The sequence below is a fragment of the Delphinapterus leucas genome, chromosome 13 (assembly GCF_059928025.1).
Source record: "Delphinapterus leucas isolate spDelLeu-1000000601 "Yukka" chromosome 13, BTC_Dleu_Yukka2, whole genome shotgun sequence".
In the NCBI taxonomy this organism is placed as follows: domain Eukaryota; kingdom Metazoa; phylum Chordata; class Mammalia; order Artiodactyla; family Monodontidae; genus Delphinapterus; species Delphinapterus leucas.
Genome location: NC_143141.1, coordinates 41,334,918 through 41,362,743, shown reverse-complemented (window position 1 = coordinate 41,362,743; position 27,826 = coordinate 41,334,918). Strand labels below are relative to the sequence as shown.

At 36.2% G+C, this 27,826-nt stretch overlaps 1 protein-coding gene across 4 annotated transcripts in view; it reads right to left on the bottom strand.

The window, feature by feature from the left end:
* Positions 1–27,826, bottom strand: part of WDPCP (WD repeat containing planar cell polarity effector) — a 611,687-nt gene that overhangs the window by 215,117 nt on the left and 368,744 nt on the right. For all 4 annotated transcript variants that reach the window (XM_089922334.1, XM_089922333.1, XM_089922336.1 and 1 more), the window contains 3 exons: positions 24,798–25,407; positions 13,978–14,166; positions 10,742–10,865 (listed from right to left, as the gene is read on the bottom strand). In XM_089922334.1, the coding sequence (XP_089778460.1) occupies positions 10,742–10,865; positions 13,978–14,166; positions 24,798–25,407 (923 nt within the window). The remainder of the gene's footprint in view (positions 1–10,741; positions 10,866–13,977; positions 14,167–24,797; positions 25,408–27,826) is intronic.

Genomic DNA, 27,826 nt, shown 5'->3' with positions numbered 1-27,826 from the left:
TGACAGGAACATCTGACAAAAATATATCAAGAATCTTATAAATTTCCAAGCTCTGACTTGGAAATTTTACTTACAGGAATTCATTCTCAGGAAATAATCAGATAAATGCACAAAAGTGTGTGTGTATGTGTGTGTGAGAATATATGTGAATATGACATTTATTACAGCATTGCTCATAGTAGCAAAAATTTGGAAATATTCCATGTCCATAGATAGGAGGATGGCTGAATAAATTATAGTGGTACATCTCTATAATGCATGATGTGGATCTATGTTTACTGACATGAAAAGAAGGCAATGATATTATATTGTGAAAGGAAATCATGTATTACTTATACAATCAGGAAGTTTATTTTGGAAAAAATGTAGCTTACTGTTCTAAACTATAATGACAATGTACAGTCCTGTGGATAAGGAAGAGTTGAATTCATGGGGGACTTTAGGTTTAAACAACATTTATTTATAAAACCTATGAACTAAAAGACAAATACGTATCCTCTCAGAGCAACAACCACATGTGATCAGTGTGTTCACTAAACATTTCACCAAAGTAATGTCTTTTTTCCAGCCATTTCAACACTGCTGAGGCCCACATGCTAGCTTTCTAAGGAAAGCTAGTATTTGTTACCTCCCTAAAATTTAGATAGATGCTCCTTCTCCAGGTACTGACAAAACCCAAGCACCTCTTTCTATAAAATGTTATGAGATAGTTAATAAGAATCAGAATCTACAGCAAGCTGAATATTTTATTATTTGAACATGGTTATCAGTGGGGAAGGAAAGGGAAGTGGGGGGAATTAAAAAAATAGGAAGTGAATGGTACTTATCCTGTCTACTCTAGAAGATGACAGATGGGGCGAATACTTACTATAATTAGAAATAAGGTTATAACATCTGTTCATAGTTTTTTAAGTTTAAATATACAATAAAAAAGAATTATTAACATTATGTCTATACTTTATCAAACACAAAGGAAACATTTCACATAAAAGTAGACATATTCTGAAACTTATTTATTGAGGTTCATTTTTTATACTCTATCAAGGTCTTTCCTTGAGCTGTGAGACCTGCAGATGTAAACAATCTGCCTAATAAATTGTTGACTGTATCTTCTCTGCATCTCTCTTTTCAGACCTCAGCAGGTTAGAGTCTCTAACAAAGCCGAATTTCTCCTAGACTTAAGTCTTCATGAGTGTCAACAGCCAAGAATCATCATCACTCTCTTAATAGCCACAAGTTGCATACCATGTATGTCCTTCACTATCTGAGCAGACATCTTTGATTTTTGCCACGTTGGTAAAGGCTCTCTTCACGCCACAGCTTTTTTAAAAGTAGCTGTAACTTTGTTACATGGTCCATGTTACATGTCCATATTCGTCTCTAGTACATACCAATTGCAGCTAGGTGTCATTTATTTAATGCAGTGAATGTGAATAAATCCTAGTGTCTTTTAATCCCTTTCATCTGCCAAACTAAAAAGAGTAAGACTTCCTGACGAGAAGCATGAGGAGGCCGTCATTTGGGGCCAGTCTGGGGTTTGAGGTCAACAACTGTCTTGATCAGAAGTGCCAGGCCTGCAGACACAGTTCACTCACTTATAAATGTGGCCTTTTACCCCGGCCCAGTAAATTACTCATTGAATAAGAGTAACAGAGAAGACAGTGGGAAGTTACATGCAAGAGAAAATGAGAACGACAAGCAGTTCTGAATAGAAAACTCAACTAGAATTTAGGCAGAAAACAAATTTTGTACATCACAAATGAAAACAGTAATGACTAGAGTGAAAAAAGTCTTAAGATTCATCCATTCAATATGATGCCTAATAAGCAGCCTATCCCTATTCTTAACTCCACCTCTATAACGAATCTAGTCTATTTCTCTCACACTGGACAAAAGGGAGTTCTTAAGGCCATTACAGTAATTCCAATAAAACAGAATGGTTATTATGGTGGCTTGTCAAATAATCATGATTTTCCTTTTAACAATGCAGTTTTTACCCATTTTGATTTTTAGACATAAAAATCTGAGAGAGAATGTGAGCAATACAAGTAAAATCTAAGGACTTATTTCACTGGTATAGTCATATATAGGGAAGTGATGCTGAAAAGGAAAGCCATACTGCCAAATGCAACACAGTTTGGATGCTTTGCGCCACATCCCTGGCTCATACCCCTGATTAACTACAAAAGGGGAACCTTGAGGAAGAAGAGCCAAGTGTGTCAAATTTGTTCATGAAACAGCCTTCAAGTTATTTGCATCTATCCTCAACAAATTTTGTTTGGTTTACCAATTTACTGATTAGTATCACAACGTTTTTTTCAAATCATCATTATGGTAGAAGGCCCCTCACCCTCTGGTGGGAATCTCAACTGCCCCTATACCCAACCAGCCCTAACTGGGCCCACATGAAAACAAGCTCCTTCGTCTATAAAAGCACATTTATCTAGTTGCTTTCAGTTAAAGGCCTTAAGATTTTGTCCTTGTTCCCTTCTGCTTATTTTCCCTTTTTGATCTTTGATCCTTTTCCTAAACAAAGGTCTGTTCATATACGTGTGAGTCACTTTCTAGAGTTAAACAATCTTTAAATCTAAGGACCATATCAAAGAAAGTAAAAGTCTCTTAGAAGGCCATCATAGTGAATCAACTCTCAGGATTTTTTTCTTTAAAATTTCATGTACTCAATGATTACAACTATGTAAATAAATATGCATTTGAGAAAACGGCTTGGGCTTCCCTGGTGGCTCAGTGGTTGAGAGTCCGCCTGCCGATGCAGGGGACACGGGTTCGTGCCCCGGTCTGGGAAGATCCCACATGCCATGGAGCGGCTGGGCCCGTGAGCCATGGCCGCTGAGCCTGCGCGTCCGGAGCATGTGCTCCGCAACGGGAGAGGCCACAACAGTGAGAGGCCCGTTTACCGCAAAAAAAAAAAAAGAAAAAACGGCTAAAAGAAAAACAATGAAGAAAAAGTTGTGTGAGTATAGTCATGGATCCTCATTTGTTAAAAACATCTTGGGACTGTGGCTTACTTTGTGGGAAAAATGTTAATTACTAATTTAATTTCATTAATGGTTATAGAGCTATTCAGATCTTCTATTTTTTTTCATTCAGTTTTGGTTATTTTTATTTTTCTAAGAAATTCTCCATTTCACCTGATTTTTCAAGTTTGTTGTTCATAGTGTTCCCTTTATTTTAATTTTTTAAAATCTCTGACATGCCTATCATTAGGTCCCTTTTAGTATATCCCTAATATTGTTCATTATTTTCTGTTTTACCAATCTTGTCAAAGAACAAATGCTTAGCTTTATTAATCCTCTTTTATAAGTTTTTGTTACATTAATTTCTGAGCATATATTATTTCCTTCTTTCTACTTTTTGTAGGTTTATTTTGCTAATATTTTTTGAATTTCTTAAATTGCATGGTGCTTTTTTAAAAAAATTGAAGTATAATTGCTATAGTGATTTGATATCTCTATACATTACAAAATGATCACTGTAATAAGTTTAGTTACAATCTGTCACCATATGAAGTTATTATAATATTATTGACTATATTCCTCATGCTGTGTATTTCATCCCTGTGACTCATTTATTTTGTAACTGGAAGTCTGTACCTCTTACTTTCCCTCACCTATTTTACTCATCCCCCCCACTCATCTCCCCTCTGGCCACCACATGTTTGTTCTCTGAATCGATGAGTCTGTTTCTGTTTTGTTGTTTGTTCATTTGTTTTGTTTTTATGTTCCACATATAAGTGAAATCATACAGTATTTGTCTTTCTCTGTCTGACTTATTTCACTTACCATAATACCCTCTAGGTCCATCCATGTTGTTTCAAATGGCAAGATTTCATTCGTTTTTATGAATGAGTAATAGTCCATTGTATTAATATAGACCACATCTTTTTTACCCATTCATCTGTCAGTGGACACTTAGTTTGCTTCCATATCTTGGCTATTATAAATAATGTTTTAAATTGCATGGTTCTTTAATTTTGAGCCTTTCTTCTTTTCTAATACAAACATTTAAAGCTATATATTTCCCTTATAACTCTGCCTCAGAACTTACCTCTGAATTTCTCATTGAAACTCAACATGTTCAAAACCAATCTCTTGACCTTTTCCCACTACCTATTCTTTCTGCAGTCTTACTGGTCTTGTCAATGCAACTCCATTTTTCCAGTTGCTGAGATCCAAACACTTCAAGTCATCCTTATCTTCTCTTTCTATCATATGCTTCATCCAGTCTGTGAGCAAATGCTATTAGCCAAACCTTCAATATGTCCAAAATCCAAGCACTCTATCCTCAGCCCTCTTACTACCAATCTGCTCTAAATGGTCACCATTTCTCACTCAATTATTGCAACAGCCTCCCAAATGGTCTCCTTGCTCTTGGCCTTCAAAGGTCTATTCTCAACATAGCATCTGAGTGATTCATTCACTAGTTGGTCCAAATCATCTACTGACTTGCCCTATTATTCAAGAGAAAAATCCCAGTTCCTTACAACAGCCAACAAAAGTCCTATATAACCGAGCCACCTGCTAGACCTCTGACCCAAACTCTTATTATTCTGCCTCTCATTCACTGCTCCAGCCAAAGTGCTGGGATTTAACTCATATTTCACCTTCTTAGGGAGGCCTCACCACCCAATGCTCCCTAGTTCCTGTCCTTGCTTTGCTCTTCTTCAAGGTATGCATCATTACTTAACATTCTATATATTCTACCTACTTATTTACATAATGTTTCCTTCACTAACTGTAAACTTTATGATGCCATGGATTTTTTTTTTCATTTTAACATCTTTATTGGAGTATAATTGCTTTACAATGGTATGTTAGTTTCAGCTTCACAACAAAATGTATCAGTTATATGTATACATATGTTCCCATATCTCTTCCCGCTTGCGTCTCCCTCCCTCCCACCCTCCCTATCCCACCCCTCCAGGCGGTCACAAAGCACGGAGCTGATCTCCATGTGCCATGCGGCTGCTTCCCACTAGCTATCTACCTTACTACGTTTGTTAGTGTGTGCATGTCCATGACTCTCTCTCGCCCTGTCAAAGCTCACCCTTCCCCCTCCCCATATCCTCAAGTCCGTTCTCCAGTAGGTCTGCGTCTTTATTCCTGTCTTACCCCTAGGTTCTTCATGACATTTTTTTTTCTTAAATTCCATATATATGTGTTAGCATACGGTATTTGTCTCTCTCTTTCTGACTTACTTCACTCTGTATGACAGACTCTAGGTCTATCCACCTCATTACAAATAGCTCAATTTCGTCTCTTTTTATGGCTGAGTAATATTCCATTGTATATAGATGCCATGGATTTTTTTGTGTGTGTCTGTTTTGTTCATTGCTATATTCTAGCTCTAACAATAGTGCCTGTTTATATTCTCTATTTCCTTAATTATACTTTGTTCACTTAATCTATCAATTACCACACAAAGGGAATTAAAATTTCTAACTATGAAAGTGGATTTGTCAATTTTTATTTTATGTGTACTCAAGCTATATTATACACATTTAGAATTGTTATATCTTACTGGTAAATTGATTCTTCTGTTGATATTGATCTCTAGTAATCTGTACTACTGATTTTGCTTTAAAGACTATTTATATAACATTATTAGGTCTCTTTTGGTATTGACTTAGTATAATTTTTTTCCATTCTCTAGCTTTTAAACTTTCTATGTGTTAGGTGTCTCTTGTAAAAACGTAGAAAAAACTGTTTCAACAATCTCTGCGAATGAAAATTTTAACCTACTTAAACTGACAATGATTATTGATTTTTAAAATTCATTTCTACTACCTCATTGTGTTTTCTGTTTTTCATCTTTTTTTATGTTTCTTCCCCCTGCATGCTGCACCCTCCCCCAATTCTTGCCTTCTTTGGGGTTGAATTTTTTTTTTCCTTATCCAACATTTTCACTCTATTTGTTTGACAAGTATACACTCTATTTCTATTCTTTCAGTGATTACCCTAGAAATTCTACCATGTATCTTTTACTGAATAAAATCTGGTATTAATAAGTATCTCTACCTTCCTCTTGAAAAGTCAAGGACCTTAGAATGCTTTAACTTCTTCACTTCTCTTCTGATTTATATGTTGTCACTGTCCAGGATTCTATCTTAATTTAACCACCTGCATTAGACATTAGTGGTTATGTTTTACATGATCCATTTTTGTTTAAGTTCCCACAAGTTCAACATTATTTTTGTCCACCATTCCTTCTTGCATCTCATACCTTCCTTCCTTTTAGTTCTCTCAAGGAAGATGTTGCCCTTCAAGGGTCCTAGATTGATGTGGGGATCTCTGATCCAGTCTCCCACTCTGCTTGAGCCCTAGGCTTTGTCTCCAACCCTCTGAGTACACAGCCTTTATAAATCAAGCACCTCACTGCCAGGTGCCAGCAGATGCCCTCAAGGCAAACTTTGACTTTGCTTATTCTTGTGGAATCAAGCATCCTTGTCATTTCAACTTCTGAGTGTTTCCCTTAGTTTCCTGCCAGCTCTACCGTGCTTTAAACAAATATTTTAAATATATTATCCATTAAATAGATGATCTGACCAGGAAGTTTTTCTCTGTATATCATTCTGTCTTATTCTCTAAATATTCGTAGGTAGCAGTTTTAGTATTTTTGTTTTTTGAATTCATTTCATATAATTGTTTTATTTACTGTGTATGCTCCATTAGTAAAAAGTAAAATTTAAAAAGCCATTTAAAAGTCAAAGTGGTTAACAATTTCTTTTTGCCTAACATATATATTTTTCATAAGCCAAGAGCCATTTCTAAAAGACTACCTTTTTTTCTGAATTCTAAGTATAAATATTGACTCCAACATAATACATATTATCCTCCAATATATTATACAAATTTTCAAACATCCAGGAAAGTTAAAATAATATATATATTTTTTTACCACCTAGATTCTATCATCATTTTACAACATTGTTTTATCACATATCTATTCATCTCCCTTTCTATCCATCAGTTCATCTTATTTTTTTGTTGCAGTGCCAAGGAAAATGCAGACATCAGTACATTTCCCCACAAATATTTTATAAACATGATATTTTTATTTCTAGGCAATAAAGCTCCCTGTCCCAAGATTTTGCATACTATTTTATAAGCACTTTAAAAATATGATTTTCTGTGCCATAATCACATAATAATATTTGAGTCAGAAAACAACAGTCTTATAGTTAAGAGGGGAAATAAGTAAAATTAACTATTAATCCTTTATAACATATTTCCATGTTAGTAAAATAAGCTTCATATGTGGCACATTCACTGAAATGTTTGCCCTTTTATTTCATCAATATTTAGGAGTTCCTCTTATAGTTTCTATTTACTTATAATGAAAAGCTCTTACTTGTTAATACTTCCCTATTTTCTTTAACATCTTTATTGGAGTATAATTGCTTTACAATGTTGTGTTAGTTTCTGCTGTATAACAAAGTGAATCAGCTATACATATATCCCCATATCCCCTCCCTCTTGCATCTCCCTCCCACCCTCCCTATCCCACCCCTCTAGGTGGACACAAAGCACCGAGCTGATCTCTCTGTGCTATGCAGCTGCTTCCCACTAGCTATTTTACATTTGGCAGTGTACATATGTCAATGCCACTCTCTCACTTTGTCCCAGCTTACCCTTCCCCCTCCCTGTGTCCTCAAGTCCATTCTCTACGTCTGCGTCTTTATTCCTGTCCTGCCCCTAGGTTCTTCAGAGCCATTTTTTTTTAGATTCCATATATATGTGTTAGCATATGGTATTTGTTTTTCTCTTTCTGACTTACTTCACTCTGTATGACAGACTCTAGATCCATCCACCTCTCTACAAATAACTCCATTTCTTTTTATGGCTGAGTAATATTCCATTAATACTTCCCTATTCAGTAGTTCTGGAGGACTGTTCAATTTTATGGAAGCAGAGAGGTGAACAATCACCTTCTGAACTTAGTTTAGGCAAATCTGCATCTTCCTTCTATGATATTGTGATTTATAATAAGAAATATATATATTAGATCTTTGTACTGTTTGTGACAAAGGAGCTCCCTGGAACTTCCTAAGTGACAAGGAGCCAAAAAGGTGAAAGGAAAGTCTTTTGTAATTCATAACAATCCCATTTCAACCATACCTGAGTTTAGGTTAATGAGGTGACTTTCTGAAAGCCTCTACAGATGGGGGCTGGTTGTCAGGGAAACCAACCACATGATTAGAGGGTTAGAACTTCAGTCTCACTCCTGGACTTCTTGGGAGGAGGGAGGAAAGGGGACCCGGAGGTTGAATTAATTACCAATGGCCAGTAATTTAATCAATCATGCCTATGTAATGGAGCCTCCATAAATACCCAAAAGGAGAAGATTCAGAGAGCTTCTGGATTGGTGAATATATGGAGGGGCTGGGAAGGTGCTGCACTTGGAGAGGGCACAGAGGCTTCGAGTCCTTTCCCATATAACTTGCCTTATGCATCTCTTCATCTGGCTGTTTTATTTGCATCCTTTAAAATATCAGCAATAGGGGCTTCCCTGGTGGCACAGTGGTTAAGAATCCGCCTGCCAATGCACGGGACAGGGGTTCAAGCCCTGGTCTGGGAAGATCCCACATGCCGCGGAGCAACAAAGCCAGTGTGCCACAACTACTGAGCCTGCGTTCTAGAGCCCGCAAGCCACAGCTACGAGCCCACATGCCACAACCACTGAGCCTGTGCTCTAGAGCCCGTGAGCCACAACTACTGAAGCCTGTGCGCCTAGAGCCCCTGCTCCGCAACAAGATACCACAATGAGAAGCCCGTGCACCGCAATGAAGAGTAGCCCCACCAGGGAAGCCCCGCCATATACTTTTTGATATTAAAATCAATATTTTATTCTTTTTCTAATCTGGACTCAAGCAATCTGAGTCCTCAGCTTAACCAGTGGGTGATCTTAGGTATATCCCTACTCTGCATGGTGCCTCTTTCCTTCATCTTTAATTTAAAATTCTTTATGATGATCTTTACTGTTTAGGACTTATTCCATTATCTAATAACTTTTTTTTAGAGTATTAAAATACTGGCTAGCCAAGTACAGAGGGTAATGCAATTCTAGTACTTCACAAATACAGAAAAGTATTTGCCCTTTTTCTCTTCCCTTAAGCAGAACTTCTTGGCAGCAGATTAAACAAAAGGATGGTTCCAACTTAAGCTATCTCATTCAATTTCTTCTACACTTAACGTTCCTTTTTTCATAATGCCGTGTATAGCCTACTCTCAAAAGAACTACTAAACATTCATTATAATTGAAATAGTAGAAAGCATGCAAAAAAGGAAATATGAAAAACCTTGTATACCCTAAGAGACAACATTCAATTCCAGATGTAACCACACAGAAAAGTTAGAGTCTGTGTGGTTACATCAGTACTATGTCAGTCCCAGTATTTCTGTCATGTCTATGTATATGATTATACATAGAACACTGCCTCATTTAGGGTGAAGAATCTCTTAGAATATACTAAAATCGTTCAGATAAAAAGGCAATATTCAATTATAGGTCATAACTCATGCAATATATTAACATCTCTCAGCTTCTATAAAGACTGTTTTCCAAAGGTTTCACTGTTGGGTAGAGATCAAAGTGCCACTTTATAAATAGTTTACTCATTTGTCAATTGATAATACCTCCTTAGCAGGGTTGTTCTGAGGAAAAAAAGGGGAGACTATACATGAAATTGCTTGAGTTAAAAAGAACTGCAACAGCTAGGTTATACTGTAAGTAAAATTAAAACTCTAAATTCAACTCAATGTAATTTATGGTACATGAAACTGAAAATTCTATTACTTTCTATTATAAAATATATAAAAAAGTACACAAAAAGTATACTTTCAGCTAAAAGAATAATAATTTTTATTGGACCCTGATATATACTCCACTTAAGAAATGGAACATTACTAATACCTTGGTGGCTCCATGGGCTTGTTCCTCTCATATTTCTCTTAACCCATTCCACAATACCCTAAATTTTGTTATATTCACTTCTTTGCTTTTACTTCTAGCATTGACATAGTCAGATGTATCCCTAAAGTAACTAACTAGCTAGTTATCTATCTATCTATCCATCCATCCATCCATCTCTATCCATCCATTCATCTTCCATCCATTTTTTGAACTTTATATATAGAGAAATGCTATATGTACTTGTCCTTCAACTTCTGCAGTATCTGTCTCAGAGTAACTTCTTGACATTATCTAATTTTTCATATAATCCATAAGATTAAAAGAATTAAAGGAAATTAAAGCAGAGAAAATGAGGCACAGTGAAGCTAGCAACTTGCCACCTTGTATAGGAAGACAATGAGCAAATCTCTCTACAGTAATTCTGAAAGTAAAGCAGACCTGTGACTGTCTTAGAACTTTATAGCACATTCATTTTAGCTGCAATTAAAATAAACATTTCTCTATTGTTAAGAGTACAATTAATATTTTTAAATTCACTTTACATAGCTGGTATTTTTTGCTTTTGTATTAAAGGGGCAATTATATTAAAGTGTAGTAATGATGTAAAAGCCCTCAACAATATTCCAATATAGTCCTTAATAGGAAAACAAGAATGAATTAAATAAAGAATATCAAGAGCCAATTTGTTTTTCTCTTAGGGGACAGACTATTAAAAAAGATATAGCCATATTATGGAATATTCTAATTAAAGAAGATGGCTCCTTGAATAGGTAATTAGTCTGACACTAATTAATCCAAAGATATCATTCACCTGAGTAAGTGGTGGAAGAATCTCCTTGCATATTTGCTGATTTGGTCTCTGTATTCCAATATAGTTGTATCCAGGAGTGGTCTTGTTGGAGCATAGAAGGTTCCAAGGCTTGCCTCAAGCTGTGCTGTGGAATTCAAACATAGCAGCACTAAAACAAGTGAAACTCCTTCAATTACAACAGAATACTCATGTTTGCAGTCAGTCAGGTTTTGCAAACTTGGATGAAATGTGAGCTTGTTGCAGGAAAGATGAAATTAAAATATGACAGCTGATACAAAAACAAACCTGTGTATAAACTTTCACTTGAAGCAAAGCTGACAATGACTCTGAGCAACAAAAAGCTGTCAAAACTGAAGAAATCCATAATGAATCAACCTCTCACCACAAATGGGTAATTAAAACAGTGACTCATCAGAGTAACACAGTTTGAACTAGTATTTCCAGTAAAATCAACTCACAGTGTGCTCAACATTTACTCTTTAGCTGGAAGAAACAAACTAGCCTTTCTGCATTAGGCATTGAAATCAGTATTAGAAATGTTTAAAAAAATAATACAAATAAAAATATCCTGATTGGAGTAATAATATCTCTCTGTTACAACTTTAGAGAAAGACTGAAATTCCCTATACCTTCCTTAAATCCTGTCCTAAACAACAAGATTGTTGGTTTTGTCCAAGTGTGAAAGTTAACACCCCTGGGAGGTATGTTAATCTGCTTTGGTCAACTGACACCCTCCTAGGAAGGAAGGACTGGAGAGCAGGTTTTGATAAGCCAAAGGGCTAGTGACTGGGAGAAAAAAGCACATTTTGCCTAATTTACACTTTTACCAAGACATGCCAATGGGGTTGTGTTTCCTCCAAGAAATACCTGCAAAATATATAATTACCATAATGGTGAGAGTTGTATGAGAATACAGTTCACAGTAAGACTCCACTGATTTTTATGCTACTAGCACTAGGTTGAATGAACAATTCCTTATTTAGCAAAACTCTTTAATTTTAAGCATATCTGGGTTTGAAAGTATTGCATACCTCATCAGAGTAATTGCTATGGACTTGGCTAAGCTGTTAGCTATTTCTTTTTTTAATCTCAAATCTAGACAGTAAAGTAAGATGAACTTTAGTGGTATTTTCTTTCAAAGCAGCAGTCAATTTAGATTAAAATTGAATACAGCAATGCCATTGTGAAAGCAAGCCAGATTCTCTTGCCATTGCTTGTTTTCTTGACAGCATGTTCCGTACATCTGAAATGTTTGAGCCTACATGGAATACTCGTAGGTCTCAGCACAGTTATAGATTCATTAGATAGCCCAGCTTGATGTTTAAGGCAGAAATGAAGATCTCAAAGACAACCACAGCACAGCTACAAATAAAAGAGCTCACTGGGTTCCACTAATAAGAGGAAAACAAATTACCATGTCAAATTTGTTAGATTCAGATAGAATAAATCTCAATAGAGAAGAATTGTAAATGTTTTAGAAATGTGTTTTGCAGTTACTTGGGGGAAAATGCATATACCTACTTAAAATGTACATATTCTGATAACCCAGCATCATGCAAGCATTTTATTTTAATAGCCTAGTATATCATACAAGTTTTTTATTTCCCTATCCACCCAATATGGTTCCTTGATAATATCCTTCATTAAGGCGGGAATCTGATAATACCCATTTGTGAATTCCCTAATAATCTTTCTTACTACACAGGGATCTTACAACACAAATTCACTAAGGTGCTAGCAATTTCCCAGTCTCCTAAGAGTCAATATTTTTTCTTCTTCGTATTTCTTCAACTGTAAATTTAGAGTATCTTGCATGGATTGTGTGTACCAGGCTTTCTTTAGGGACCCTGCTACTTTTTTTTTCCTCTGCTATCTACCCAACCTGAAGAGTGTACCAACACTAATAAATAATTACTTGAGATAACTCTGCAGGTAGAAATACTACAGTAATCCTAGAACCCTAAAATTTTGAAGTTATAATCTTCTTTTTATTCTTAACTAATATTCATTGAGTACCTACTGTGGGCCAAGCACTGTGCTATGCATTTTCTCATTGCAGAAGTACTGGAATCTCCGTAGATGTGTTGGACTACCTCCAAAAAGCACATTCAATTAACATTAAATAAATATTTATTGTGGGCCTCCTATGAGTTGGGGCCAAGTCTCATGATGCAGACTTCTTGAAAGAACATGTTCTTGCTGATTATTCTTCTCTAAAATTAGTAAAATGAAGGTTATGTACAGAATACTATCTAAACAATTTGTTTACTTTGGAAACGTAATAAAATGGAATAAGAAAATCTATGAACATGGAAAGAAAATAGTGCGGAAGCAAAGCTCTCCAGTAAAGGCGTTTTGACATATTCCCTGTTTTCCTTACCTTGTAAATCACATACAGAAAGTTTCTCATTGGCCATTATTTCCCACTGTTAATATCAATGCTTATTACAAATATTTGAAATAAAGATATGAATGCAAGAATGTTTAGATGCATTTTACATTAAGTAAATAAATTACTCATAATAAAAATAACATACACTGGATAACTGGCAAATATAAAAATTGATTTCATTATTGTATGTGGCACATATGTTTTTTCTTTTTTGTTAACAGTGCCTTGTCTCTCTTTGACAATAAAAATCTGAGATCCTATGGGCAAAATAACTTATTAGGAGAAGGTTGGGAAATCCAAGCATGCAGAAGGGAGAGGGGTATCAGAACTCTAAGTTAGAATGAAAACAAGAAGGAACAGCCTGGGCTGCAATTCTCACACACACACACACACACACACACACAATCAGTGGTAAGGTCTACTGTCTGGACAAAGAACTTGGGATGTGAAAGAAAAATACTGATATCTAAAGTAAAGGAGAAATAAGGACTTTGTTTAGGGCCCTTTGTCTTCCAAACCCTACAGAGTACATGAAATTTCTCATCAAAGTTTGAAATCTGAGCATATTCTACACATGAACTTAGTCTGAAATATACAGTGACTTCATTGTGAGTTCCGACATAGGTATATACAGAAAAGTTATTACGTTGACCAGTACTATACAGTAAGTACCATATGGAAGTAATTATTTGATACCTCATTTTGTCAGTTTAATAGGGCATTAACATTTTTGTCTTCTAATCTCCAGTAACATGACTTCAAAACATCCTCAAAAAACTACTGACAATAAAATGTACTTCATGTATATACAAAACCCATTTATGAAATATGTTTTAAGTCTGACCTTCTCTCTCTGGAGTGAGCTTTTGTCTAAGAAGATGGTTTACGATGGCAGTCATGCTGATAAAGCACTGGTAGCCCAGAGTGTCCCAGTTCATACTATTCAGGATGTTTATTGCCTCATAGATCTCATCACAGTGAATGTACTGGAAGATGATGTCTACCAGGCCCAGCTGTCCTTGTGTGAAGATACCTGTCACAGAAAAATATAAAATCAAGTGAATCTTTTAAAAATAAGAAGTAGGACTTCCCTGGTGGTCCAGTGGCTATGACTCCATGCTCCCAATGCAGGGGGGCCAGGTTCAATCCCTGGTCAGGGAACTAGATCCCACATGCCGCAACTAAAGATCCCGCATGCCACAACTAGGGACCCCGTGTGCCACAACTAAAGACCCCACATGCCACAACTAAAGATCCCAGATGCCACAACTAAAGATCCTGCATGCCGCAATGAAGATCCCACAAGCGGCAGCTAAGACCTGGTGCAGCCAAATAGATAAATAAATAAAAAGTAGACGGCTTCCCTGGTGGCGCAGTGGTTGAGAGTCTACCTGCCGATGCAGGGGACACGGGTTCATGCCCCGGTCCGGGAAGATCCCACATGCCGCGGAGCGGCTGGGCCTGTGGGCTATGGCCGCTGAGCCTGCGCGTCGGGAGCCTGTGCTCCACAACAGGAGAGGCCACAACAGTGAGAGGCCCGTGTACCACAAAAAAATAAATAAATAAAATAAAATTTAAAAAAAGTAGAATAACAAAAACAGATTTAAATTTTCTACAAAGGAAAAAACCAGTGATCACTTCTTGCATAAAGTGCTAGAAATATGGGATTTGGGGGGGCCAAGAGTAATATGGCACTGTGGTTAAATCTTTAAATACCACCTACCAACTCCATCTAGCTTAGGCTTACCATTCAGCACATATTAACTAATTTGTAATCAAACTGTTCAGACTAAAAATGAAAAAACCTGAGAACTTTTAGGTAAATCACAATAGCTAATTTAATTTTTCCCATCTGTCATTTAGGCCTAGGTTGTATATATTTAGAGATAATTTTGATGTAACACAATTCTTATTGACCAGCTTAATTAGTTCTAAGTTGCACCTGGTCTTCAGCCCCATGTACTTGGGGGTCAAAAAGTACAAATATCCATGACAAATATAATGTGACTATATAAACATTTTTAGGACTGTTTTTATTAATGGGTGCTCTAAATTGATAGCTTCTTCACAGATACCACATACCAATTTATTTTAAATTGGAACTGAGATTATTCTCTTCTATTATTAGTAATTATTAGTAAGAAATTATCAGGATTAATCTTGTTATTGATCCACTTTCACAACTAAGATCTACTATAAAATATCTTAGAACAACATAAACACATTTGCCTACCCTTTTAAAATGAAAGAAAATCCACTTCTAAGCTTAGAGAAGCAAGAGCACAAAACAAAGGGGGGTGGACTCTGTTCTAGTTTTATCTTATCTTTCAAATATGGCTGATCTCATTTGAAACTAACAATTTCTGTGTAATTAAGTGACAATAAGTATTAGTGCTTTTAAGGAGTTTGGGTTTTTTTTTAATCTTTAAAAAGTAGCTATCTGTAAAATCTTTTTCCTTCCACAAATGTTTACTGATTTGAGTGAAACTACAAAAACTTCTCAGTACAAATAATCATAAAGCTAAATGAGAAAACATATGTGAAATTATTTGGAATCTGTGAAGTATATAAAATAAAAACAGGGAAACAAAGATAATAAATTGCAAACTTTGCTTCTGAAGTTATGCAAGCTAGAGACAACAGTAGGGCTTTAAAAAATGCTGAGAGATAAAAATGAATTAGCCTAGAATTCTATAATTTTATAACAAAGCATTGAAAATTCATAAAGAAAAAACATTCTTAATAATAGAGCTCTAAAACAATAAAGCAAAAACTATCAAACTAAAAGGAAAGTCAAATCTACAATTATCATTGGAGATTTCAGCATTTCTCTCTGATTAGTTGAAAAAAACCTATAAACAAAATCTGTAAGTATAGAAAACACTTGAAAAACATCAGTAAATTTGACCTAATTGACATCTATACAATGCTTCACCCAACAACAGCAGAATACACATTCTTTTTAAGTGCACATATAACACCAACCAAGATGGAGCATATTCTGGGAGATAAAACAAGCCTCAATAAATTTAAATGCTTTGAAAGTATACAGAATAGGTTCCCAGACCACAATAGAACTAAATTAGATATCAAAACAGAAAGATATCTGGATGACTTTCAGTGTCTAAGGATTTATACACCAAGATTTTCAAGGGAGAAAATATTCCCCTTATATCCTCAGTGTGCTGGTAAATCTAAGTGATGTAAATACTCCCACCATGGCTGATTTCAAGCACTAATGTGATGTCATGGAACAAGTGATGCACCACTGCACACTGTTATGTAATATTTCTACCATACAGATAAAATAAGTGTAAATAACCTCAAGGGTATAGATAATAGCAAAATGTAGTAAAATAACTAGGAAGTGGGAAAAAAAGAAATATATCTGGAAAATCTTTAAATATTTAGAAATTAATCAACACTGTTCTAAATAACCTATGGGTCAAAGAAGAAAACACAAATTAGAAAATATTTTGAAATGAATAAAAACAAAAATATAACATCAAAATTTGTGAGATGTAGCTGTGGTTATAGTATTACTTAGAGGGAAATTACCAGCATTAAATATTCAATTACAAAAGAAAAAGGGTCTGAAATCAACAATCCAAGCTTCTACATTAAGAACCTAGAGAAAGAAGAGCAAATTAGACGTAAAATAAAATAGGAGATAATGAAAGTATGGAAATAAATAATAGAGAAAGTCAATGAACACAAAAGCTGGTTCTTTGAAACAATTTGTAAAATTGACCAACTTCTGGGGCTTCCCTGGTGGCGCAGTGGTTGAGAGTCCGCCTGCCGATGTAGGGGTCACGGGTTCGTGCCCCGGTCCGGGAAGATCCCACATGCCGCGGAGCGGCTGGGCCCGTGAGCCATGGCCGCTGAGCCTGCACGTCCGGAGCCTGTGCTCCACAACGGGAGAGGGCACAACAGTGAGAGGCCCGCGTACCGCAAAAAAAAAAAAAAAAAAATTGACCAACTTCTGCCAGATTGAGGAAAAAAAGAGAAGATACATTTATCAATATCAAGAATAATCATTATAGCACTACAGACATTAAAAAATAAGTGAATAATATGCTAACTTTACAGAAATAAATGTAGCTTAAATGAAATAGATTCCTTGAAAGATACAAATTATCAAAGCTCATTCAAGAAGAAATGAACAGACAACGTGAATGATCCTATATTATTTAAATTTGAATTTGCAGTTTAAAAACATTTACACATACAAACACACACAAAACCAGATGCCTTCACTGGTGCATTCTCTCAAACAATAAGAGAAGAAATAGTATCACCTCTACACAACTCAAAATATAAGAGGAGGGAATATTTCCTAATTCATTTAATGATATCAGCATTACACTGATACCAAAAATGACAAAACTTTACAGGAAAAGAAAAAGAAAATTGCAAACCAGTATCTCCCATAAACAGATACAAAAATCCTTAAAAAATATTAGCAAATCCAGCAACATATTGAAAAGGTAATACATCATGAACAAGAGAGATTTATCCCACAAATGCAAGGTTGCTGAAACATCTGAAAACTGATCAACATAATTCACTATATGACCAGAAAAAACATATAATCATTTCAATACATGCAGAAAAGCACTTGATAAAATTGAACATCCACTTATGCTAATATATATCAGCAGACTAGGAGTGGAAGGGGACTTCCTCAACCTCGGTAACATCATACATACAGTGAAAGATTAAATGCTATCCACCTAAGATTGGAAACAAAGCAAGGATATCTTCCCTTGCCACTTCTGTTTAATATTGTTCTGTCCTAGCTAGTAAAATAGGGAAGAAAACAAAATAAAAGGCATACACGTTGGATAAGAATATATAACATTTGTGTTTAACTGAAGTTGTCATAGTCATCTACGTAGAAAATCCTAAGTAATCTACAATAAAAAGTTACTACAACTAAGAAATGAGTTTACCAGGGTTGCAGGATACATGGTCAATATTTTAAAATTTTATTTTTATATAACCCCAATGAACAACTAAAAGTTGTAATTAAAAATACTAATTACGATAGCATCCAAAAACATGAAGAAATTATATACAAGATCTTTACACTTTAAACTGTAAAACACTGCTGAGAGAAATTAAAGAAGACCTGAATAAACAGAGATGTTGTGTTCATAAATTGGGAGACTCAATATTGTTAAATTGCCATTCCATCCCATATTGATCTATAGATTCAATGTAATCTCAATCAAAATCTCACCAGGTGTTTTTGTAGAAATTGACAAGTCAGTTTTAAAACTTACACAGAAATTCAAAACATCTAGAGTAGCCAAAACAATTCTGAGAAGAACAGAGACTTCCCTGGTGGTCCAGTGGTTGAGACTTCGCCTTCCAGTGCAGGGGGTATGGGTTCAATCCCTGGTAGGGGAGCTAAGATCCCACATGCCTCGCGGCCAAAAAACCAAAACATAAAACAGAACCAATATTGTAACAAATGCAATAAAGACTTTAAAAATGGTCCACATCAAAAAATAAAGAACAAAGTTGGAGGACTAATAGTCCTGGCTTCAAGACTTACTGTAAAGCCACAGTAATTAAGACAGTGTAGTACTCGCTGAAGTATATACATAGAGATCAGTGGACGAGAAGAGTCTTTTTTTTTTTTTTTTTTTTTTTTGCGGTACGCGAGCCTCTCACCGCTGTGGCCTCTCCAGCCGCGGAGCACAGGCTCCGGACGCGCAGGCTCAGCGGCCGTGGCTTACGGGCCCAGCCGCTCCGCGGCATGTGGGATCTTCCCGGACCGGGGCACGAACCCGCGTCCCCTGCATCGGCAGGCGGACTCTGAACAACTGCGCCACCAGGGAAGCCCCAGAGTCTTTTCATAGATAAACACACACATATGATCAAGGGAATTCAATGGAGGAAGGATAGTCTTTCCAACAGTTGCTGCTGGAACAACTGAATATTCATATTAAAAAATTAATTTCAACTCATACCTCACACCATACACAAAAAATTACTTGTATCAGACAATAAACCTAATTGTAAAAGCTAAAACCATAAAATTTCTAGAAGAAAAAAGGGTTCGACAAAAACTTCTTTGATAGCACATAAAAAGCATAAGCCATAAAATTAAAAAATCCAAGAACTGGCTTTCATCAAAACTAAAACTTCTGCTACCTAAAAAACTGTTAATAAAATGAAAAGATAAATTACAGGATGGAAGAAAATATTCACAATACTAGCATACTACAAAGGACTTTTGTTCAGAATATATAAAAACTCTTACAACTCAATAATAAATAAACAATCCAATTAAACTTGGGCAAAAGATTTGAAGATATACTTTATCAGAGAAGATACATGGCAAATAAGCACATAAAAGATGACCAGCTCCAAAGGCTCATCAGGGATATGCCAACTAACACCACTATACACCTACTACAATGGCTAAAATTAAAAAGACCATTAATGCCAAGTTTTGGTGAGGATGTGGAGTAACTGGAACTCCAAAATAGCTTCTTCTTAAGTTAATCGTAAACTTAGCATATGGCCCAGCCATTCTACTCCTAGGTTTTTCCTAAGAGAAATTAAAATAGATGTCATACATCTATTTTACATACATTTGTACATAGTTTGTACATACTTTGTGGACACAAAGACTAGTAAAAGAAAGTACATAGCATTTTCAATATTGGCTTAAATGTGGAAACAACCCAAATGTCCATCCACATGTGAAAAGATACACAAATTGTGATTTATCTATATAATAGAATACTACTCAGTAATATAAGTGAAAATTTACAGATATCCATGGAAGAGTCTCACAAACTCTTCCATACTTACTGAGTGAAAGTAGCAAGACACAAAAGAGGACCTATTTTTTGAGTATATTTCTATAAAATTCTAGAAAAAGCAGATCTAATCTGTAATAACAGAGAGCAGATCAATGCACTTTAGCTTTGAGGGAGGCACGGATCGACTGCAAAGGGGCTGAGAGAATTTTGAGGGTGAGGGAATTGTTTTACATCTTGATTGTGGTGGTAATCATGAGGATATACATATTTGCCAAAACTCATTGACCTATGCATTTTTAAAACAGGTACAATTAATTTTATGTAAATTATACCTCAATAAACTTGATTTAAAAATCCATCACATCACTCTAGAAAGCAGAATGCTGTCTGGAACAGCAATCCATCTAAAATGATATAAGATCTAGTTTTAAGATGACTAGGCATCTAATAAAGTATTTGACATATCCTTCCAGCAATAAATTACCACCAATTACCACTTGGGTAAAGTAAAATTTAAATAACTCATTAAAAATAACTCTTTTAAAGAACACATACTTCTTACAAAAGTTCTATGAGAAAAATCAGACTACTTGTTTCTTAGATAGAGTGACACACACATGCACACACATTGCCTGTGATTTTCAAAATCCTATGAGAGGGAAGAAGTTAGCTTTAATTATTTGTTTAATATCATCATTTGAACTTTTAACCTTTTCCTAACTTTGTAGGTGTTATGAAGCACTGTGGGAGCACTCTAGGTAGATGGAATACTCAACACCACTATGGAAAGAAGGAGTGTGAGAGCACATGCTGTGATTGGGGAGCTACTAGGGAAGCACAGTTGGGGAGATGAAGCCAGAGACGCAGACAGGCTTATTAACCACTGAAGGATTTCAGGCTGTAGAATCCATGACCAAATCTGCACTCTGGTGGCAGTTCAGGGGATTAATTGAGCGGTGGGTTGGGAAGATTGGAAGACAGAGGATTACAGATAGAGGGCCACTGCTTGATCATGGTAAAACAGCAAAGATCTAGATTAAGGTAATGACAGCAAGGATGAATAGACTGAGATGTTTTTGACAGTACGTATTTAGAAAGGCAGAACTGATGGGATTCGGTAGCTGATTGGATATGGCATCAGGGGTGAGGGAGGATTCTAGGATAACTTCTGACTTGGGATTCTGTCTGTATAAATAACTGTACCATCCCTCAAATTGGAGAATATAGGAGGAAGAAGCAGGGAAAAAGATTATGACTTCATATCTGCACATAATAAATCTGTATACCTGTGTACATTCAGGGGGAGGTATCCAGCAAGCCACGTTAATATGTGGATGTGGAGTGAGGAGTGGTCTGGGCTGAAGTCAGAGATAGGATACCAAAATCAAAAATAAACTCTCAATCTGTATAAAATGGGACGAGAGCTAAAAATGGAACCTTAGAGAGCCTCAATATTTTCATGAGGAGGCAGAAGAAGAGCATTAAAAAGTGACGAAAAGTTGCATCTGGAGTCATAGAAGCAAGTATGATGAGAGTTCTATGATGGTGAAAGTGGTCAGCAACCATCAAATGCTGAAAAGTCATCAAGTAACATAAGAGAAATATGTGTATCAAGTAGGACGTCACTAGTGACCTTTCCAAGAGCAGTTCCAGGAGAACACTGAAGAAAAGAGCCAGAAGGCGGTGCTGTGAGGGGTGAATGGGAGGTGAAGAAGCAGAGAAATTCAGTGTTCACTACTATTTCAATGAGTTTGACTATGAAAGGAAGGTGAACATTTGATTAATAACAGGGGAAATAATTTTAAAGAAGAGATGTATGTATGTTTCTTTGTTTCATGGTGTGGCTTGGGCCTGTACCTGATGATGTAGCAAAATTCATGGGGAGAGTGGGGAAGGTGACAGAATAAAGGTATCAAAGGGAATGTTATGGGATCCAGAGTGGAACCAGTGCTGGAACTAGTCTTAGACAAGAGGAAGGCTCCTTTTCCACTGAATTGAAACTGAAAAGATTTATGTACATGTAGGTAAGTCGTTGGGTGGGTGGTAGGGAGCAGATAAAATTAATGAAGTGACAAGTAAAAGGTGAGATTCTCTGTTGAGAGGGCAAGGAGCTAGCTGATCATGTGAGTTCAAAGACAGCAGTGAAGGCTGGAAAATGTACTGATGAGAATGGAAGAGCTTTAATATCTCAGTAATTAGGGACTCCTCTTAATCGCAGTATATGTATATGGAAATATGAATGATGATTGTCAGGTAAAGAAATTCTTTTTACACATTGCTTCCACATAGGAGGATGACACTTCTAGCTCCCTCCTGAGGAAGACATGTTTTTCGCATTCTTACAACAGTGGTGATGGCCTTTTAACCACAGTGCATTTGTGCGATAATTATAAGGATTTAGAATGGAAGCCCTAGCCTTGCAACAGAGTTTTCTTTCAACATGACACTAACTGACCTATTCTAAGAGTCAAATTCCAAAAATCTTAGCATCTTGGCAGTAGCCACTGACACGTTTACATATGACAGCATTCTATTTTAAACCATGATCTATCTCAGCTTCTTACATTGTAAGCTACACCTTTCATGTCAAAATTTCCAAAGGCTTGCATAACAAGCATATGAAAAATATCTCATAAATGCTCCCTAGTGGGGAAACTGCACAGGCAACTACCTGTTTATATATGCAGTAACTTGAATTATACATGAAAATTCCACATGGATGCCCAGAATCAGCACTGTGTTAATTCAAGAAGTATATTAAAATTTCTGGATGTATTTAGTAGCAGATCCTAAGAAAAATCTGTTCTTTAAACAGGGTTTTCTTTAAAAAAAAAAAAAAAAAGATCTGTTAGCTGGAATCTACTGTTTCAAGGAATCTACTCTTCCTAGGAAAAATAATCTGTAATAAACATTAATCTTATAATATATTTTCAAAAATCCTGGGGAACTCCATCTTTAGATCCTTTAAAGAGCCTGTAAAATTTCCCTATTCTATAAAACTTCAGTCATATTGAAAATAAAATTTAAATGATAAATGTCAGTTGCAGAAGTTATCACCTTTTCATTTGAATGCTTGACTTCTATTGGATAATTCTCTTCCAAGAGACCTACTTGGGAAAAAGAGGTGACAGCCAACTCATTGCCTAATTGATTTAGGAACAGTGCCCAGGGAGATAGTCCAATTAAGTTTACAAGCTGGCAATTAGCAGGAAGCCCTCTAAATCCCTACACTGAGAGCCTGTTTACTTTAGTAAGAAGGCAAATGTGCTAGAGATAGGAAGAGAAAGCTGTGCTTTTTGCAAAGCTGTTGTGAGTAGGCCCACAAGGCAGGGCTGAAGAAAGGCTAGGTATACGTCAGAAGACAGCCTTCTGTTTGACAGGTAACTTGGGTTATTGAGAGAGAGAGAAAAGGGAGGGGGGAGGGAGTTTTAACAGATATGCAAAACATCTAACATCCACTTTAATAAGTGTTGAGTATAGAGACATACCACTGTTAAATGTGTAGTTGGGCAAAGTAGAACTGGATTATCTCATAATAAATGAGATTCCAAACATATTTTTCTTGGACAATACTGACATTATGAATGGATTTAGCTGCATTTTTAATGTGTGGAAAGAACATAGCCCTCACATTATATCCCTGATATCTTTCAAGTTAGTCAAGTCATTTTCATTAGATTTATTTCATGTGTTCAATTTCAGGGGGAAGTAGATCCATAGAAAAACAAAGTAAACTGACAGCTATTTAACAAACACTACAATGTCTTAAAAACTTAACTTTTAGAACAGAGCCAAATCTTATAAGGGGTTTTTAAGTGTATTTACTTTTCTATGTTGTCAAGTTGCGGTGATATGCATTAATTAAAATCGGTTTTTTAAAACCTAAGTGAGGTTCTTTCAAGAATGTTAAATTATACAAAACTGCCTAAAGGGACTTCCCTGGTGGTGCAGTGGTAAGAATCCACCTGCCAATGCAGGGGACACGGGTTCGACCCCTGGTCCAGGAAGATCCACATGCCGTGGAGCAACTAAGCTTGTGCGCCACAACTACTGAGTCTGCGCTCTAGAGCCCAAGAACCACAACTACCGAGCCCGTGCTCCACAATAAGAGAAGCCACTGCAGTGAGAAGCCTGCACACTGCAACAAAGAGCAGCCCCCCGCTCTCCACAACTAGAGAAAGCCCACGTACAGCCAAAAAAATTAAAAATAAATACCCAACTCTAAAAAAAAAACCCAACAAACTGCCTAAAGGATATCATGTATTTCAGGACATAGCCAGTAATGCAAAACTACAAAAGGCAAAAAAATCACAATAATAAAATTCCGCTTTAAAGCTTCCTGGTTGAAATGGGATACATCAATACACATTTTTCCAAATATTGATTAATACTTTTGAATATTTTAATCTAAAATCTTTAGTAAATGCTAACTAAATATTTCCTTTCTCTTTTTTAAAACACTTGCTTTACACATTTCCAATCTGGGAAGAAATGGACACCTATAATCTAAAATAATTTTAATAGAAAAGTATTACAGAATTTTGTAATGGACATACTTTTAATATATTCTCATGTGTACTATTTCTTAAGGAATTTTTTAATAGACAGTTTATTTTGGAAAGCAGCAAATGTGGCTAATTCAGTCTTTTTATTCATCACAATGGAAAATTAATGCAATTTCAAAATTCTTCAATATATAATGTACCTTGACATTTAGAAAATCATCCACAAAGCTTTCTTAAGGAAACTATATGAAATGTTTGAAAGGCAAGCACATTGATGGAATGACAAACAGAAAATCTACATTCCAAGAATAGTTTTATTGTCTTAGTTATATTGTCACCATCATAAAAAATTTATTTACTCACCAACTTCCTTGACTTACCAAGTTTAAACAGAAGCACACCCAAAGGTCCTCTGTCAAACTTGAGGAAGAGGAGATCATAGATGTCCCCACTTTCAGGCTTCTTAGAAACAACCTGCGGAGCTATCCACTGCATTTGAACAAGACTGCTAGAAACATCAAAGAATTTTTTGAATTGTAGAGTCTCCCTAGGTGAGCGGTCTTCAGCCAAAAGCTGGATGTTAATAGGAGAAAGAGCCATATCAAAAATTTGCAGCTCCCCCTGGTTACTGCCAACTAGCAGAATGGCACCACTTGGGTGGCAGCTTATTAATGAAGGCAGAACTTCAGCCTGAGCTAAGACAGTCACTCTACGGTGAGTTTCATAAAGAATTACTGAAGAATCTTCACAGCCCAGAATCAGTTTGTCTTCAGTAACATTCCTGCAACAGCTAATGGCCTTCGATCTTAGTGGTATTCTGGTGACTGATACACACTGGATTTTGTGCCGAACACATTCATAGATGCAACTGTCAGCCATGGGCTCTTTGTCTACACTGATGGAGCACTCCACTGTCAACACCTGATAAGGCTGTTTGGTGCCAAAGCGAACATCCAGTGGATCCCATTCCGTGCGTACAGAACTCAGAACCTGTAAGAAATGTATCAAGTATGTTCATACAGACCTTGGTTTTTCTTCAGCTGTCACACATAGCCCTGCATATTAATCTAGAATCCTACTGAATACCATCAACTATCACCTTAAGTATCAGCAACATATAAGCAGCTATGTGTATATCTCATATAGAACACATATAAATATATATAGCACATATGTAGGACAGCTGCAGAAATTAAACTATAAAATTTTAACTTAAACACTTTGTTTTAGGAAGTCTGTAAATAACATAAAGACAAATATTTCCCATGATATATAAAAACTAATGAAGTGGGCTTTTAGTAAAATAATATGGCTAGCAGAATATCTAAAGACATTAAAAGTTTGATTTTTAAAAGGATGAATAAAGGGCTTAAACAATTTAGTCAATCTCCTTCCAACCCACTACCCCTCCCAATTCTGAAATTATTGGTAAATTACTTACCAGAAATATATTTCTAATTAGTTGGACAGGGTAGGCAAAGGAAAAACTTTAGAACCCTGTTAACAGTCCTGTAGAAATATTTTACTGTCAGAAAAGATATGAAGGGTTGTTAAGTAGATAAATGACCAATAGAAAGAAATAAGAAGGTAATGCACTAGTTTTAAAATTAAAAAAAAAAGAAAAAGACCTGGTAGGTAATACGATTTGCAATACTGGAGAGGCAAAATTTAAAAAGCATTTCTGGTGCAGAAAGGAAAGGCTACAAAGAAACACCACAGCAGAAGAACAAAGAAATAAAACAGGCCATTCACTTTATTCATATGTAAATGTGGGAGGACAAGAACCTGGAGAGTGGTATCAAAGATAGTTTCTAACACTTTGTCGAAGACTTCAAAATTAGATTTAGAAACATTAAAAAGCACATTTCTACACGAGATAAAATTTCACAGAACTATGCATGTGCGCACGCACACACACACACATACACAAGTGCATGTAAAATCCGATGAAATCCAACTAAGGCCAGTACCTGAGTTAATAGTATTATACCAAGGTCTTGTTCCAGGATTTGACAATGTACTGCAGTAATGTAAGATACCATCATTGGGGCAAACAAGGGGAAGAGGTACAGGAAGGGAATTTGCTTTTAGCCTATTTTGGCAATTACATTAGCAGTTTCTTGAGAGTCAAACTATTTCAAAAAAATTTTTTTCTTTTTTTAAAGCACATACAGCTATGTTACATGGTACTGACTTGGGGAGGGAAAGGGGGTTGATGTGACTCTTTTTAAAAATCCATCCTACACATCATTACCAAACTAACCTTCCAAAACTAAATGTTTTTGCTATCATTCCCCTGTTCAAACCCTTTAATAGCTACCACTAACGAATAAATTAAATTTTTATTCCCCTGCCTGGTATGCAAAACAATATAGGATCCATATCCAAGCCCTTCCCTCCCTCACACTCACTTTCCTGCTCTTGTTTTTCTTTTTTGTCTAATATATGCTTGAGTATGAGCTACATGCCAGGCACTGGTCCTGGCACTGCTGGGGATACAGCAGTAAGTCCTCACCCTCAGAGAACATACACGCTAATGGCTGAATACAAAGTAACAATTCACAAACAAACATACATAGGATGTTAGTGATCCTATATATGTATTTCCTAAGTACTATGAAGAAAAATAAAGCAAAGTAACAGGAATGGGAAGGGGAGGTAACAGAAGTCAGGACAGGCCTCTCTGATAAAGTTGACCTAAAATAAGTGAAGGGTAAGCCATGCAGCCACCTGGGAGAAGAAGGCTCCAGGCAGAGGAAGTAAACATCCTAAGGTAGCACTCTTGGCCTGATGAAGGAACAATGGGAGACCAACATGGCTAGATAAAAGGGAGCAAGGAAGAAAACACTGGGAATTGGGGGAGGGAGAAGATTGTGAAGTGGCTTGTAGGCCATTATAGGGACTTTGGCTTTTCCTCTAAACAAGATGAGAAGCCATAAGGAGGGACAAGATCTGACTCGCAAATTCTAGTGTTATCTCCGACAGTCTCCCTTCATTACTCTACTCTGAGGTCAAACTAAAGCCGCATTTTCCCAGCTCTGTAACTTGTTAAATTAAACAAGGAGGCTGTTCAACTGATGAGGCCCGAATTCCATTGCAACCTCTGTAAGCAAACCAAAACCTAAACCTGTAAATGCCTCAAAGTTACAAAATCAAAACACTAAGGATAACCATTACAACAGCCAATTAGGCTTTAAACTATAGCCAATCAAATAATTTCCTTTCTTTGCTTCTGCACTTTCACTGTCAGTCTTTTCCCTGCCTCATATCAGTAGGATGTTCCTAACCACTTCCAGTTTGGCACTGCCCCACCAGAATCGATTTACTCAAACTCTGAAAACTTTTACTATGCCTCAGCTTATCTTTCAACAGCTTCACTCATGTCCTTTACCTCAGGGGTCCCCAACCC